This window comes from Lethenteron reissneri, chromosome 26 (assembly GCF_015708825.2).
Source record: "Lethenteron reissneri isolate LAM-NWPU_2019-01 chromosome 26, ASM1570882v1, whole genome shotgun sequence".
Taxonomy (NCBI): domain Eukaryota; kingdom Metazoa; phylum Chordata; class Hyperoartia; order Petromyzontiformes; family Petromyzontidae; genus Lethenteron; species Lethenteron reissneri.
In genome coordinates this window covers 25,321,829-25,337,302 of record NC_083804.1, presented here as the reverse complement: position 1 = coordinate 25,337,302, position 15,474 = coordinate 25,321,829, and the positions used below count along the sequence as shown (strand labels likewise).

Sequence of the window (15,474 nt, the reverse complement as noted above, 5' to 3'; positions counted from 1 at the left end):
TCTCTGCGTGTGAGTCTGTGAGTGCGTGAGTCTGTGAGTGTGCGAGTCTCTGCGTGTGCGAGTCTGTGAGTGTGTGAGTCTGTGAGTGTGCGAGTCACTGCGTGCGAGTCTGTGAGTGTGCGAGTCTCTGCGTGTGAGTCTGTGAGTGTGCGAGTCTCAGCGTGTGAGTGTGTGAGTCTCTGCGTGCGAGTCTGTGAGTGTGCGAGTCTCTGCGTGTGAGTCTGTGAGTGTGCGAGTCTCTGCGTGTGAGTCTGTAAGTGTGCGATTCTTTGCGTGTGAGTCTGAGTGTGCGAGTCTCTGCGTGTGAGTCTGTGAGTGTGTGAGTCTGTGAGTGTGAGTCTGTGAGTGTGCGAGTCTCTGCGTGTGAGTGTGTGAGTATCTGCGTGCGAGTCTGTGAGTGTGCGAGTCTCTGCGTGTGAGTCTGAGTGTGCGAGTCTCTGTGTGTGAGTCGGTGAGTGTGTGAGTCTGTGAGTGCGCGAGTGTGTGAGTCTGTGAGTGTGCGAGTCACTGCGTGCGAGTCTGTGAGTGTGTGAGTCTGTGAGTGTGTGAGTCTGTGAGTGTGCGAGTGTGTGAGTGTGCGAGTCTGTGAGTGTGTGAGTCTGTGAGTGTGCGAGTCACTGCGTGCGAGTCTGTGAGTGTGCGAGTCTCTGCGTGCGAGTCTATGAGTGTGCGAGTCTCTGCGTGTGAGTCTGTGAGTGTGTGAGTCTCTGCATGTGAGTCTGAGTGTGCGAGTCTCTGCATGTGAGTCGGGGAGTGTGTGAGTCTGTGAGTGTGCGAGTGTGTGAGTGTGAGTGTGCGAGTCACTGCGTGCGAGTCTGTGAGTGTGTGAGTCTGTGAGTGTGTGAGTCTGTGAGTGTGAGTGTGCGAGTCTGTGAGTGTGCGAGTCACTGCGTGCGAGTCTGTGAGTGTGTGAGTCTGTGAGTGTGAGTCTGTGAGTGTGAGTCTGTGAGTGTGCGAGTCTCTGCGTGTGAGTCTGAGTGCGTGAGTCTGTGAGTGTGCGAGTCTCTGCGTGTGCGAGTCTGAGTGTGTGAGTCTGAGTGTGTGAGTCTGTGAGTGTGCCAGTCACTGCGTGCGAGTCTGTGAGTGTGCGAGTCTCTGAGTGTGTGAGTCTCTGAGTGTGTGAGTCTCTGCATGAGCCTGCGTGTGGTGAGTTTGCAGCTCAATCACCTGCTCACTCACACGCACGTGAGACTGTGAGCATGTGAGACTCTCTGAGCATGTGAGCCACTGTGTAAGGGTGTGAGTGTGCGAGTTGTGCGTGTATTGAGTCTACATGTGGTGAGTCTGCGTTTGAGTCTGCAGCTCAATCAGTTGTTCGCTCACATGCAAGCGAAACTGTGAATGTGGGAGTCTGTGTGTGGCGAGTCTGCGTGTGAGTCTGTGAGTGTGCGAGTCTCTGCGTGTGAGTCTGTGAGTGCGTGAGTCTGTGAGTGTGCGAGTCTCTGCGTGTGCGAGTCTGAGTGTGTGAGTCTGTGATTGTGCGAATCTCTGCGTGTGAGTCTGTGAGTGTGCGAGTCTCTGCGTGTGAGTCTGTGAGTGTGCGAGTCTCTGCGTGTGAGTTTCTGCGTGCGAGTCTCTGCGTGTGAGTCTGTGAGTGTGCGAGTCTCTGCGTGCGAGTCTGTGAGTGTGTGAGTCTGTGAGTGTGCGAGTGTGCGAGTGTGTGAGTGTGCGAGTGTGTGAGTCTGTGAGTGTGCGAGTCTCTGCGTGTGAGTCAGTGAGTGTGCGAGTCTCTGCGTGCGAGTCTCTGCGTGCGAGTCTCTGCGTGCGAGTCTGTGAGTGTGAGTCTGTGAGTGTGCGAGTCTCTGCGTGTGAGTCTGTGAGTGCGTGAGTCTGTGAGTGTGCGAGTCTCTGCGTGTGCGAGTCTGTGAGTGTGTGAGTCTGTGAGGGTGCGAGTCACTGCGTGCGAGTCTGTGAGTGTGCGAGTCTCTGCGTGTGAGTCTGTGAGTGTGCGAGTCTCAGCGTGTGAGTGTGTGAGTCTCTGCGTGCGAGTCTGTGAGTGTGCGAGTCTCTGCGTGTGAGTCTGTGAGTGTGCGAGTCTCTGCGTGTGAGTCTGTGAGTGTGCGATTCTCTGCGTGTGAGTCTGAGTGTGCGAGTCTCTGCGTGTGAGTCTGTGAGTATGTGAGTCTGTGAGTGTGAGTCTGTGAGTGTGCGAGTCTCTGCGTGTGAGTGTGTGAGTCTCTGCGTGCGAGTCTGTGAGTGTGCGAGTCTCTGCGTGTGAGTCTGAGTGTGCGAGTCTCTGTGTGTGAGTCGGTGAGTGTGTGAGTCTGTGAGTGCGCGAGTGTGTGAGTCTGTGAGTGTGCGAGTCACTGCGTGCGAGTCTGTGAGTGTGTGAGTCTGTGAGTGTGTGAGTCTGTGAGTGTGCGAGTGTGTGAGTGTGCGAGTCTGTGAGTGTGTGAGTCTGTGAGTGTGCGAGTCACTGCGTGCGAGTCTGTGAGTGTGCGAGTCTCTGCGTGCGAGTCTATGAGTGTGCGAGTCTCTGCGTGTGAGTCTGTGAGTGTGTGAGTCTCTGCATGTGAGTCTGAGTGTGCGAGTCTCTGTATGTGAGTCGGTGAGTGTGTGAGTCTGTGAGTGTGCGAGTGTGTGAGTGTGAGTGTGCGAGTCACTGCGTGCGAGTCTGTGAGTGTGTGAGTCTGTGAGTGTGTGAGTCTGTGAGTGTGAGTGTGCGAGTCTGTGAGTGTGCGAGTCACTGCGTGCGAGTCTGTGAGTGTGTGAGTCTGTGAGTGTGAGTCTGTGAGTGTGAGTCTGTGAGTGTGCGAGTCTCTGCGTGTGAGTCTGAGTGCGTGAGTCTGTGAGTGTGCGAGTCTCTGCGTGTGCGAGTCTGAGTGTGTGAGTCTGAGTGTGTGAGTCTGTGAGTGTGCCAGTCACTGCGTGCGAGTCTGTGAGTGTGCGAGTCTCTGAGTGTGTGAGTCTCTGAGTGTGTGAGTCTCTGCATGAGCCTGCGTGTGGTGAGTTTGCAGCTCAATCACCTGCTCACTCACACGCACGTGAGACTGTGAGCATGTGAGACTCTCTGAGCATGTGAGCCACTGTGTAAGGGTGTGAGTGTGCGAGTTGTGCGTGTATTGAGTCTACATGTGGTGAGTCTGGGTTTGAGTCTGCAGCTCAATCAGTTGTTCGCTCACATGCAAGCGAAACTGTGAATGTGGGAGTCTGTGTGTGGCGAGTCTGCGTGTGGCGAGTCTACAGCTCGATCACCTGCTCGCTCGCACGCCCATGACACTGAGCGTGCAAGTCTATGAGTCTGCCCGAATCTGTGAGTCTGAGACTGACAGTTTGCGTGTCTCTCTATGTGAGTGGGTGTGTCTGAGTGAGTCTACGTGAGATTGAGAATCTACATGCGTCTGTGTGTGTCTCTATGCGTCTCTGTGTGAGTCTGAGTTTGCGTGTGTGTCTCTGGGAGTCTGAGTGAGTCTGTGAGAGTCTGTGAGGATGAATGTGTCTCTGTGAGCCTCTGTGTGAGTCTGTATGAGTCTTTAGTCTGCGTGTGTGTATCTGGGAGTCTGAGTAAGCAAGTGAGCCCGAGTCAGTCTGTGAGGGTCTACGTGTGTCATTGGGAGTCTCTGTGTGACTGAGTGAGAGTCTGTGGCCGTGTGTGTCTCTGTGAGTCTTGTGTGACTGAGTGAGTCTGAGTGAGAGTCTGTGGCAGTGTGAGTCTCTGTGAGTCTCTGTGCGAGTGAGGTGGAGGGGGGGTTGCTCACCTCTCGGAGTTCCCGGATCTGCTCGGTGAGCCCCCCGATCTCCGAGTAGGAGACCTGGCCCGGGTCTTCGTGGGACATGTTGTACACCAGCGGGTCCACCTCTCTGGGCAGGTACCTGGGGAGAATCACGGCAGGGCTTCGCTCACCCAACCACTCACCAACTCACCCACTCATTCACCCCCCCACTCACTCGCTCAGCCACCCACTCAACCACCACCCCCCCCCCCCCACTCACTCGCTCAGCCACCTACTCACCAACTCACCCACTCATTCACCCACTCACTCACTCAGCCAATCACTCAACACCACCCCCCCACTCACTAACTCGCCCACCCACTCACCCACTCACTCGCTCAGCCACTCACTCAACCACTCAACCACCCACTCACTCAGCCACTCAGATATGACGATGGTTCTAATGGTGGTGTGCTAATGGTGGCGGTAGTGATCATGGTGGTGATGGTGATGATGGTGGTTGTGATGATTGTGATGATTGCAATGATGATGATGCAGTGGAAGAGCAGCTTTAACCCTGTCTAGGAAATTCCACATTCACATGGCAAGGGCAGGAGATACAGTGGGCAGCACTGGGTGACCCCACCTCATGATGGTTAACGTGGTCATGTCCAGGGCCACTCGGGTTCCTGCCTTCAACTTTGACTTGTCCAGCTACAGAGAGAGACAGACAGATCTACAAAGAGACAGATACTGAGAGATATATCTAGTCACACTGAGACATACATAGATATCGAGAGCGACGGAAATATGTAGACATATATATAGACACAGAGATAGACAAAAACTGAGATAAATGATATACTGAGAAAAAGATCCACACAGATACAGAGACAGACATGAAGATAGATACGCAGATACAGTGAGAGGTACAGATATAGAAGCACATGAGGGAGTGGTGTCACCAGCACCGTACCTGGCCACCTTTGCCTCCCAGTGCTGACGTTTAACACACTGAAGGCGCTTATTTTGAGGCCAAGTCTACCTAGAGGAGGCCCACGACTGGTACTGATATTTGCAGTCACTATCCACTGCACCACCACTACCCAACACAAAGACAAAGGTGCCCCGCACAGCCTATAACAGACTGTTGGGGCAAGTGCTGTTAGTGAGGAGCAGCGCCTATGAAGGCCGGCTCTGTGGCACGCGAGGGGGTGAGTGGCCTGCACCACGCCCGGTCGCCTTCGTCTCCCAGTGGTAACGTTGACGACACACCACTCCTTCGGATAATCACTTGAGGGCTGAGTGGACCTAGGGGAGGCCCAGGACCGGTTTGATTAATCGCTATCACTGATGGTGTTGGTGGCGGTCGTGAGCGGGAATCGAACTTTGGGTCTCTGCTGGGGTTCGCAGCGCAGCACAGTGCTAACCGCTGCGCCACAGCTCCCCTAAAGACACACACAGCACACACAGCCTACACGGGATACACAGCCTACACGGGACACACAGCACACACAGCCTACACGGGACACACAGCCTACACGGGACACACAGCACACACAGCCTACACGGGACACACAGCACACACAGCATACACGGGACACACAGCCTACACGGGACACACAGCACACACAGCCTACACGGGACACACAGCACACACAGCATACACGGGACACACAGCACACACAGCCTACACGGGACACACAGCACACACAGCATACACGGGACACACAGCACACACAGCCTACACGGGACACACAGCACACACAGCCTACACGGGACACACAGCCTACACGGGACACACAGCACACACAGCCTACACGGGACACACAGCACACACAGCACACACAGCATACACGGGACACACAGCACACACAGCCTACACGGGACACACAGCACACACAGCCTACACGGGACACACAGCACACATGGGACACAGCCTACACGGGACACACAGCACACATAGCCTACACGGGACACACAGCACACACACGCTACACGGGACACGCAGCACACACAGCCTACACGGGACACACAGTACACACAGCCTACACGGTACACACAGCACACACAGCCTACACGGTACACACAGCACACATGGGACACAGCCTACACGGGACACAGCACACATGGGACACAGCCTACACGGGACACACAGCACACATAGCCTACACGGGACACACAGCACACACAGTCTACACGGGACGCACAGCACACACGGGACACAGCCTACACGGGACACACAGTACACACGAGACACACAGCACACACGGGACACACAGCCTACACGGGACACACAGCACACACAGCATACACGGGACACACAGCACACACAGCCTACACGGGACACACAGCACACACAGCATACACGGGACACACAGCACACACAGCCTACACGGGACACACAGCACACACAGCCTACACGGGACACACAGCCTACACGGGACACACAGCACACACAGCCTACACGGGACACACAGCACACACAGCACACACAGCATACACGGGACACACAGCACACACAGCCTACACGGGACACACAGCACACACAGCCTACACGGGACACACAGCACACATGGGACACAGCCTACACGGGACACACAGCACACATAGCCTACACGGGACACACAGCACACACACGCTACACGGGACACGCAGCACACACAGCCTACACGGGACACACAGTACACACAGCCTACACGGTACACACAGCACACACAGCCTACACGGTACACACAGCACACATGGGACACAGCCTACACGGGACACAGCACACATGGGACACAGCCTACACGGGACACACAGCACACATAGCCTACACGGGACACACAGCACACACAGTCTACACGGGACGCACAGCACACACGGGACACAGCCTACACGGGACACACAGTACACACGAGACACACAGCACACACGGGACACACAGCACACATGGGACACAGCCTACACGGGACACACAGCACACATGGGACACAGCCTACACGGGACACACAGCACACACAGCCTACACGGGACACACAGCACACATGGGACACACAGCACACACGGGACACACAGCACACACGGGACACACAGTACACACGAGACACACAGCACACACGGGACACACAGCACACATGGGACACACAGCACACACGGGACACACAGCACACACGGGACACAAAGTACACACGAGACACACAGCACACACAGGACACACAGCACACATGGGACACAGCCTACACGGGACACACAGCACACATGGGACACAGCACACACGGGACACACAGCACACACGGGACACACAGCACACATGGGACACAGCCTACACGGGACACACAGCACACATGGGACACAGCCTACACGGGACACACAGCACACACGGGACACACAGCACACATGGGACACAGCCTACACGGGACACACAGCACACATGGGACACAGCCTACACGGGACACACAGCACACATGGGGACACAACGCACACACATCACGCACGAGGACACAGCACACATGAGACACCGCCTACACGGGACACACAGCACACATGGGACACACAACACACATGGGACACAGTCTACACGGACACACAGCACACATGGGGACACAAAGCACACACAGCACGCACGGGGACACACAGCACACATGGGACACAGCCTACACGGGACACACAGCACACACAGCCTACACGGGACACACAGCACACATGGGACACACAGCACACACGGGACACAGCCTACACGGGACACACAGCACACATGGGACACAGCCTACACGGGACACACAGCACACATGGGACACACAGCACACATGGGACACACAGCACACATGGGGACACAAAGCACACACAGCACGCACGGGGACACACAGCACACATAGGACACAGCCTACACGGGACACACAGCACACATGGGATACAGCCTACACGGGACACACAGCACACATGGGACACACAGCACACATGGGGACACAAAGCACACACAGCACGCACGGGGACACACAGCACACAAGGAGACATACAGCACACACAGAGATACAAAGAACACACGAGCCACACAGGGGACACACAGCACATGTGGAGTGCTCTGTCCCGCGGTGGCGAGATGTTGACTACCTCGCCTGGTATGCAGGAGGACATGGGTTCGATCACAACCCCGACAATGCTTGCTGCTGTATATTTGGAGTCTGCGTCTCTCTCACCCCGTGGTCACATGGATTTTTCTCCGGGTCCTCCAGTTTTTCCGTCCACATTTAGAATCAACGTCACGCGTTTAAGGGTATTTGGCTGCTATAAATGTCCACGTGATAATCCACTTCGTTGAGCTATCATTTGTGATAGCCAAGTCACTTCTAAATACAGCTACATAGCTCAGTGGGCCTTACCTAGTAAAATTAATATAATGTATAGTTTTATAGTCACCTGTCTGCGACATCCGACCACATAGCGAGGCCCATTGGTAGCCTTCACGATAACTGAGACACAGAGGGAGAGAAATCATTGTCAATATCATGAACATCACAATACCTGGGACACACATACAGGCCGGCATTCTCACTCACAGACATACACATATACACCACAACAACACCACTAGGTGGTGGTGACATCATCACCACGGTGCTTGTGCCAGGCCAGGTGCCCTTTCCGGCCACGTGCAGTGTCAAAGGCTCGCCGACAGGAGGTCACAGGACAGGACCCAGGTGCCACATGGGTTGACCGACTGAGATGACCGACAGATGCTTCCCACTAAGCCAATTTCTTGCGTTTCCGCCGTCTGGAGTTCTGCTCGTTCTTCTGAGTATTGCTCCTTCGTCCTCCATCTGGGTTAAACCCAGGGTGGATCGTAGGCAGGCCAGCCTGAATGTTTCAAACCGGCGCAGAGGTTCCATTCCTCCAGTCTAAATAAAGATTCTGATTCTGACGGAGAAGTCTCAATGCTTCGCGAGCATAGAGAAGGGAGGGCATAACAATGGCCGAAAAGACCCGAAGCTTCATGTGGAGCGACAGGCCAGGTAACTTTCACACAGCGTTACGCAGCCAATGAAGAGATGTCACCAGACGAATTCCGAGTGAGACCTCCGTTGCCAAACCAGATTTGGTCATAAGCACACTGCCCAGGTACGGGAACTACTCCACTCTCTCCACAACTGCCCCATCCACTCATGGGGAGTTATGGGGATGGGAGTATTTGATAATGTATAAAACACCCAGCCAAGTGCTATGTTTTGGTGGGGCTGATGGTAAGGCCCCAGGTTCAACAGCAGCGCCTCCAACTCCTTCTCAGAGTGAGCAATAATCAACAGATCTTTTCGATTTAAAGCTTTCGTGACTGCAGGGATTCATATTCTTGGTTCTTTCGGTAAAGCCACGTATTATTTTATTATTATTTTCCTTCTACGTGACTTTACCGAAAGAACCAGGAAGATGACTCAACAGATCATCAGCATACGTAACATGGTTAATTAATAGGGAGCCATCTCTTTACCCGGGCATCGATCAGCCTCCCATTGTATATGTGTGGTGGTCAAGGTTGACACCAAGGTTGACACAGGTCACACAGGTCACACAAGCTAGGGGAGAGGTACGTACCGGTCTGGACCGGTCCGGACCGGCAGAGACGAGAGGTGGTTGGAACCGCTCTGAGGGGAGGGGGCTGGCGAGAGCCAGGGCCCCGAGACACCCCCGCCCCTCAGAGAGAAGGGATATAAGACGGCTCCCGAAGAGCAGGGGGGGGGCCATCTCACCAGAAGCTGAAGGAGGTGCGGCCGGAGATCCTGGATGCCGCCCCGCTGGGACTGAGTGGGCTGACTAGCTGTAGGCTAGTCGACGAAGCTAACCTTTCCTCGCTGGGGGCGGCACATTACCTGCACACAGAGTTGCTCCTCCAGCGGGATGGGCAGGTGGCGGCGTGCGCCGCTGCAAGAGTTGACGAGGTCCCGGATACCCAGGCCTTCGCGTCGCAGCGGGCCGCCAGTTGGAGGGGGGCCGACCGGCCTCGCCAAGGGGAACCCCGGCGGAGACACGGATCCCCGCGGGCGTGGGCTCGCGTCACGTGCTACAACTGTGGCCAGCTGGGTCACCTGGCATCGGGTTGTCCAGCACCCCGGCGCCGGGCTCCGGGTCGTCCACCATCGTCCGCCCATCCGCCGGCCGCTCCACAAGAACCCCAGGCATGTCGCGACACCTCACGCACATGGTGCCTGCCCGCATCTCATACACCACGAATCGGCGCGCCACTAAATCGCGTTGCGTTGAGGGGTGGGGAGCGGAACGGGGCTGATGTTCGGGGGCCACTTCGCGCGGTTCAGTGGTCCGAGTTGACCCACAGGGTCGTGGCCACGGCGACGGGCTCGTCGGTTATTCTCGGGGATATTGAGGGGATTCAATTTCGATTGTTGGTCGATACGGGGGCTTCGGCTACTATAATTTCCGACCTCATATACAACGTGTTACCAAAGAGATGTCAGGCACTCGCCCCGTTCTCCGTCCCTTGTTTTGGGGCGAATGGGGGTTCCCTGGGGATTATTGGCCAAATAACTGCACAAATTTGTATTGGCGACATTAAATTATCTGGTCCCGTTTTGGTTTCCGATGCCTTGGCCGTTCCCTGTTTGTTGGGTACGGACTTCTTGGGGAGGATGCCCATCAAAATTTTAATTGACAAAGGCTGCATCGAGCTTCCTTCGGGCCGCCGGATGGCATTTCTGCCCTCACCAAACCGGCTGCGCACGGCTTGCGCGACTGTTCCGGCTATGGCGTCTGAAACCGTGCGGATTCCGCCGGGTGCGCAGATGCTAATACCGCTTCAGTTACGCAAACCACTGGAGGAAGACGCTACGTCGGGGGTTTTGTTGTCTCCTTCCAATACGACCGAGCAAGCGTTGGACCTGGTGGGTGCACAAACGCTTGTGCCTAGAGATGGACAGCCCTTCATTCTATTGCTGAATGCGGGGTTGCGGACGAAGGTCGTGCACCGAGTGGCTGTGATTGCACATGCATCGCTGCCGCTGCACACTGACTCCGTCGCGGCTCATGTCGGTGAGGCGCCGGCGTCCGGGACACAGGGGGGTGTCGATGAGGTATGGATGGATGCTCTCTGTTCAGGGGCTGAAAATTTTTCCGAGTCACAAAGATTAAAGCTGCGCATGTTGCTTCGTAAATTTCCCGATGTTTTTAGCAAACACAAATTCGATGTTGGGTGCACTAATCTATTTAAACACCACATTGATACGGGGGATTTCGCCCCCATTCGGCAAAATGCGTTCCGATTGAGTCCGGCAGAGAAGGAACATGTCCGTTGGCAGTGAATGACATGCTTGCCGCAGACATTGTGGCTCCCTCCAACAGCCCATGGGGTGCGCCGATTGTGCTTGTTAAAAAACATGATGGCAGTTTGAGGTTTTGTGTGGATTTTCGGAAGCTTAACAAGGTTTCGCTGGCGGACGCGTATCCGCTCCCTCGCATGGACGAGTCGCTCGATGCCTTGGCGGTGGCGCGGTATTTTTCAACCTTGGACCTTTTGTCGGAGTTTTGGCAACTGCCCTTGGATGAGGCTTCCAAACCTAAGACCGCGTTCCGTACGCCACAGGGCCTTTATCAGTTCAATCGGTTGCCCATGGGATTGCACTCAGCTCCAGCGACGTTCCAGAGATTGATGGAACTGGTCCTCGCTGGCCTGCAGTGGGACTCTTGTCTTATATATCTGGACGACGTGATTATTTTCAGCCGTACGTTTGAGGAACATCTGGACAGACTGCGGGCTGTATTTCTCAGAGTGCGATCGACTAACCTTAAATTTAAGCCTCAGAAATGTTTCCTGTTGCGTGAATCGGTGCGGTACCTCGGCCACGTTGTCAGTTCTACGGGTATAGCCACCGATCCTGCAAAAACTGACTGTGTAAGAACGTGGCCTACGCCAACGTCTGTGGGGGAAGTCCGCAGCTTTATAGGCTTTGCTTCCTATTACAGCCGGTTTGTTGAGGAGTTTGCGACGATCGCCAAACCCCTTCATGCTCTGACGGCTAAGGGGGCTAAATTCCATTGGGGGGAAGAGGAAGACAGGGCGTTCAGGGCGCTTCGCGATGCCCTTGTCCGAGCTCCTCCCTTATGCTATCCCGATTTCACGTTGCCCTTCATCCTGGACACCGATGCCAGAAATACCGGCATCGGCGTGGTGCTTTCGCAGGTTGTCAACGGGGTCGAACGGGTCATTGCCTACGGCAGTAGAGTCCTGTCTCCGGCAGAACAACGTTATTGCGTCACCCGCCGTGAACTGCTCGCTATTGTCGTGTTTGTTCAACAATATCGACCGTACCTGTATGGTAGGCATTTTACAGTTCGTTCCGATCATGCCGCGCTACAGTATGCGTTGAAAATAGACCAGCCGTCCGGCCAGCTGTCACGTTGGCTTGAGGTCCTACAGGACTACACGTTCATGGTTGTGTACCGGAAGGGGACACAACATTCAAACGCGGATGGCTTGTCACGGCTTCCTCGGGGTGATGGGTGCACGTGTTTTATGGGCTCGGGGAGATGCAAATCGGCCACGAGTACCGCTTCGGCTTCTCCCTTGGCGGCGACAGCAGGGGTGGTCGATGGGGAACCTGTCGCCGAGGGGGACTCGCAGGTGTTGGTCGCTCGCGACTCGCTCCTCGATCTGCCTCTGGACGAATGGGGACGGTTCCAGATGGAAGACAATTCCCTCCTCAGGTTACGCCGTCGTGCGGAGAGAGGGGGAGATTGTCAGGAAAGGGTAGGTACTGTCAGGTTGCGGGAGGGTCTCCTCATGTCATGGGACGCCAGCTCGGGGCGTTACAAAATCGTCGTCCCCACCGCTCTGCGGGGCAGGGCCGTGTGGGCGGCGCACGAACGCATCCTGCATTTGGGTATTCACAAAACGCTCGCTACACTGCAATTGGATTTTTTTTGGCCGAGAATGGCGCACGATGTCGCCGACCTTTTGAATAGTTGCACGCAGTGTGCGCGGCGGAAACACCCGGCTAGGGCGGCTTGCCCACCCCTTCAGTCCATTCAGGTGTCCCGGGTTAACGAGTTGGTGGCTCTTGACATTCTGGGTCCCTTCCCTGTCACCGCTCGGGGTAATAAGTACCTGCTGGTTGGGGTTGAATATTTCACCCGTTGGCCTATGGCCTGGCCCCTCCCCAACCAGTCGGCGGCAGCCATTGCGGAGGCGTTTCTCCAGGGCTACGTCCTGGATAAGGGCGCCCCGGAACGGCTGCTAACCGACCAGGGAAAGAACTTTCCCTCTACCACCCGCAGACCGATGGTATGGTCGAACGTCTACACCGGACCATTACCTCTATGTTGTGTCATCAGGTAGACGACACACAGTTGGATTGGGACCTGAGGATTCCCGGAGTTCTGGCCGCATATAGGTTGGCGCCTCACGCGGCCACGGGCTATTCGCCCTTCTACTTAATGTACGGCAGGGATGTCGACCCCCCCATGGAGGTGCAATTTCGGGTCCAGACGGCGGCGTCTCGCTCGAAACTCTCCGAACACTCTCAGTTCAAGGGTGGCCGCGCAGGAAAATTCCAGGGCAAGGCAACGAGCCAACGAGCGTCTGTATGATCACCGGGTTACAGTGTATAAATGGGCGGTAGGGGATAAGACGTGGCTGCACTGCCCGCAGGTGCCGCTGTCAACGTCATCGAAATTGCTGCAGCCCTGGCGGGGGCCGGTCGACATTGTTCGGGTCGTTCGGGACCAGTGTGTTAGGGTCGCGTGCGGACGGCGTTCTTGGTATGTGCACCCCTCGCGCCTGAAGCCCTATGTCGCACCACGTACTCACACACCTTCATCTCGCAGGGGCCGGCCGCGTGATGTGTTCGGCAGGTTGGGGGAGGGGCCTCGTGATCCCCTTGTTGTTCTGAAACCCCCTGCCACTCTTTCGGATGCTGCAGGTGTGAGTCCACTTCGGGTGGCCTCACCAGAGGAGCGGGAACCGAGCCGGCCGCCTGTCCAGCAGGAAGACGACTCGCGGGCTTTGTCCCCGGGGCCTCGGGATGTGCCGGACGCCCGTCATCTGGCCCCTCCTGACCCTCCGCAAGAAACGCTGGCCTCTGGCGATGGACCCGCCACACGGACTCGTTCGAAGGGTCTCAGGTTCTCCTGAGACCTGTCGCAGATACACTGCCTCCTCGCGGGGCCTGGGTGTTCGAGTCACCTTGTTCGTTGGTGTGGTGTGTCTGCAGTGTTTTGTGTACAGGGGGGTTGGGGTAAATTATTGGGGATAGTTGTGTTTGTTGTTCTGTTGTTGTTATTGTTGTGTTGAGGCTCACACATTGTTCTTGTTGTGTTCAGAATTCCTGTTTCGCGAGTTAGGGTTGGGATGTGGATAGTGATGCAGCCGGGACGGCTGCGTGCTGTATAGGGGGGGGGGGGGATGTGGTGGTCAAGGTTGACACCAAGGTTGACACAGGTCACACAGGTCACACAAGCTAGGGGAGAGGTACGTACCGGTCTGGACCGGTCTGGACCGGCAGGGACGAGAGGTGGTTGGAACCACTCTGAGGGGAGGGGGCTGGCGAGAGCCAGGGCCCCGAGACACCCCCGCCCCTCAGAGAGAAGGGATATAAGATGGCTCCTGGAGAGCGGAGGGGGGCCATCTCACCAGAAGCTGAAGGAGGTGCGGCCGGAGATCCTGGACCCCAAGCCTCGAGGATGCCGCCCCGCTGGGACTGAGTGGGCTGACTAGCTGTAGGCTAGGGAAGGAGAGTAATTGAGTAGCTGTAGGCTAGGGAAGGAGAGTAATGAGAATAGAGCCGGAGGCTGTACCTCCCTAGGTTGTGTGGTTGGGCTGTTCCCCCAGTGAGTCCTGAGGACTAGTGTTATTGGAATAAAAGCGTGTGGCCTCTACGACGTCTCTGTCTTATTCAAGAATACTACATATGTACCAGATGGAAATTCCTCTGGTACATAGTCAAAGATGATGTTCAATAGAACATGGGACAGAGTACATCCCTGTCACACCCCAAGGTGAATAGGGAATGGCTCTGACTCCAGGCTACACAGCTTTATCCATGCCTGCCAACCATCATGAAGGCCCTTACAGATTGTGAGCAGAGAGTTAGGGACTCCAACAGCACGAGAATCTAGAGCCCTGGCCTTATGATGGTATCATAGGCCTTGATCAGGTTAATAAAGCGGAAATGCTGGTCCTGTTGATATTCCGTTCACCTCTGCTGTAGCAGACGGACACATAAAATGGCGTGCGTGCAAGTCCGCCCTGGCCTGAAACCACATTGGGGCTCCGCAAGCCTCTCCTCAGCGTGCCTGGCAAGGCGATGTTAAATAATCCTTGCCAGGACCATTCCCGTCACACCGAGGAGGGAAATGCCCCTGGAGTTTTTACAGTCTGTGTGGTGCCCCTTCTTAAAGAGGGGGCCGACCAGGGCATCCTTCCAATCTGCAGAACCCATCCTGTGGTCCAGACAGCTGTATTGATATTACATAGGAGAGTCTGCACACAAACGCCACCCTCCCTCAGCGGTTCACTTGGGAGATCATCTCTGGCCGACACTTTACCTGGTCTCAGGCTCTAAATTGCTCTTTGTACTTCCCCAAATAATGGTAGACAAATATCTCCAATATTTGCGGAAACAGCAGTCCCAGCACAGGGTTATCCCTACCTTGCCTCGATATTATCTGGGCTGAGGGATTTCCCTTCCCCCAAGTTACTCATAGAATTGCTCAGCAAATCCTTAAGGATCATGATAGGTGTGGTGCTAATGGAATTAAAGAGTGATTTGTGACCGCGAGCTACTGAAGCACTTTCCATCTCCATAACAATCCGTGACCACCACTCTATCCTTACAGG

At 55.5% G+C, this 15,474-nt stretch overlaps 1 protein-coding gene across 1 annotated transcript in view; it reads right to left on the bottom strand.

The window, feature by feature from the left end:
* Positions 1 to 15,474, bottom strand: part of LOC133347979 (26S proteasome regulatory subunit 10B-like) — a 50,853-nt gene that overhangs the window by 16,941 nt on the left and 18,438 nt on the right. The window contains exons 5-7 of the mRNA XM_061560739.1: positions 8,055 to 8,107; positions 4,300 to 4,367; positions 3,699 to 3,813 (exon numbers count right to left, since the gene is read on the bottom strand). Coding sequence (XP_061416723.1) covers positions 3,699 to 3,813; positions 4,300 to 4,367; positions 8,055 to 8,107 — 236 coding nt within the window. The remainder of the gene's footprint in view (positions 1 to 3,698; positions 3,814 to 4,299; positions 4,368 to 8,054; positions 8,108 to 15,474) is intronic.